The 802-nt window shown below is 47.4% G+C and overlaps 1 protein-coding gene across 1 annotated transcript in view; it reads left to right on the forward strand.

Moving 5' to 3' along the window:
- Positions 1 to 777, forward strand: part of LOC119592067 — a gene marked incomplete at its 3' end in the record, with an annotated part of 1,305 nt that extends 528 nt beyond the window's left edge. Inside the window, 2 exon segments of the mRNA XM_037940878.1 lie at positions 55 to 222; positions 591 to 777. Of these exon segments, the coding sequence (XP_037796806.1) occupies positions 55 to 222; positions 591 to 777 (355 nt within the window).
- Positions 778 to 802: the final 25 nt, after the last annotated feature.

Consider the following 802-nt stretch of genomic DNA (forward strand, 5'->3'; position numbering starts at 1 on the left):
GGTAAACGTTCCCCCATGTGACATCACGCTTTCTAAAGGACATTCCCTCGCCAGGTCGCTCCTGAGCAACTACGAGGCCGGTGTCGTGCTGGACCTTCGCACAGCCAAGATCGGGGAAAACTCGGACCTCCTGACCGAACTGAGGGGCGGCGACGACAAGTTTGCCTGTCGGGTGTTCATCGTGGTCATGGGCGCCAGTTCCGACATCTCGCGGCCGTTGAAGTAGGTTCAGTCGTGGAAATTAAGTAATTTCTAGTCTCTATTAGTTAAACAAGATTTCGGCTTACTTTCGTAGATTTTCTGCTGTGTTTTGTGTTCGAGTGACGTTGCTTCATTCCAAAATTCCGAATATATTTTAGGAAATTTTCTTTAGTAGTATTTAAGAATTAGCACAATATCCTTATAAATATAAAACTAAGGTGAATGCAATAATGATATCTAATAAAGTTTATAAAATTACTATGATAATATATGATGATATCATTGAAATATACAATACTATAGATATTATCTATTAATATCCGTATGAATTGCCGCTGCAACAGAATCCACAAAGCAACATGCTCAAGGACGTCTGTTCTCTCCCACAGCCTCCTCGAAGACGTGAACCTCTTCCTTTGGCCGTACACGCGCGTCCTCTTCGTCGGCGCCACCAGGCAGGCCCAAGACACCCTCAAGGACGACGCCCTCCGCAACACCGTCCACGCCCTGTTCCTCGCCTTGGATGAAGGAACGACGTCTCGCGAGGGAGGAGGAGCACTCGGCGAGGTCGGGGGAAAAGTCAGACGATGGATGGCTCGCG

This window comes from Penaeus monodon, chromosome 29, assembly GCF_015228065.2.
Source record: "Penaeus monodon isolate SGIC_2016 chromosome 29, NSTDA_Pmon_1, whole genome shotgun sequence".
NCBI classification, from domain to species: domain Eukaryota; kingdom Metazoa; phylum Arthropoda; class Malacostraca; order Decapoda; family Penaeidae; genus Penaeus; species Penaeus monodon.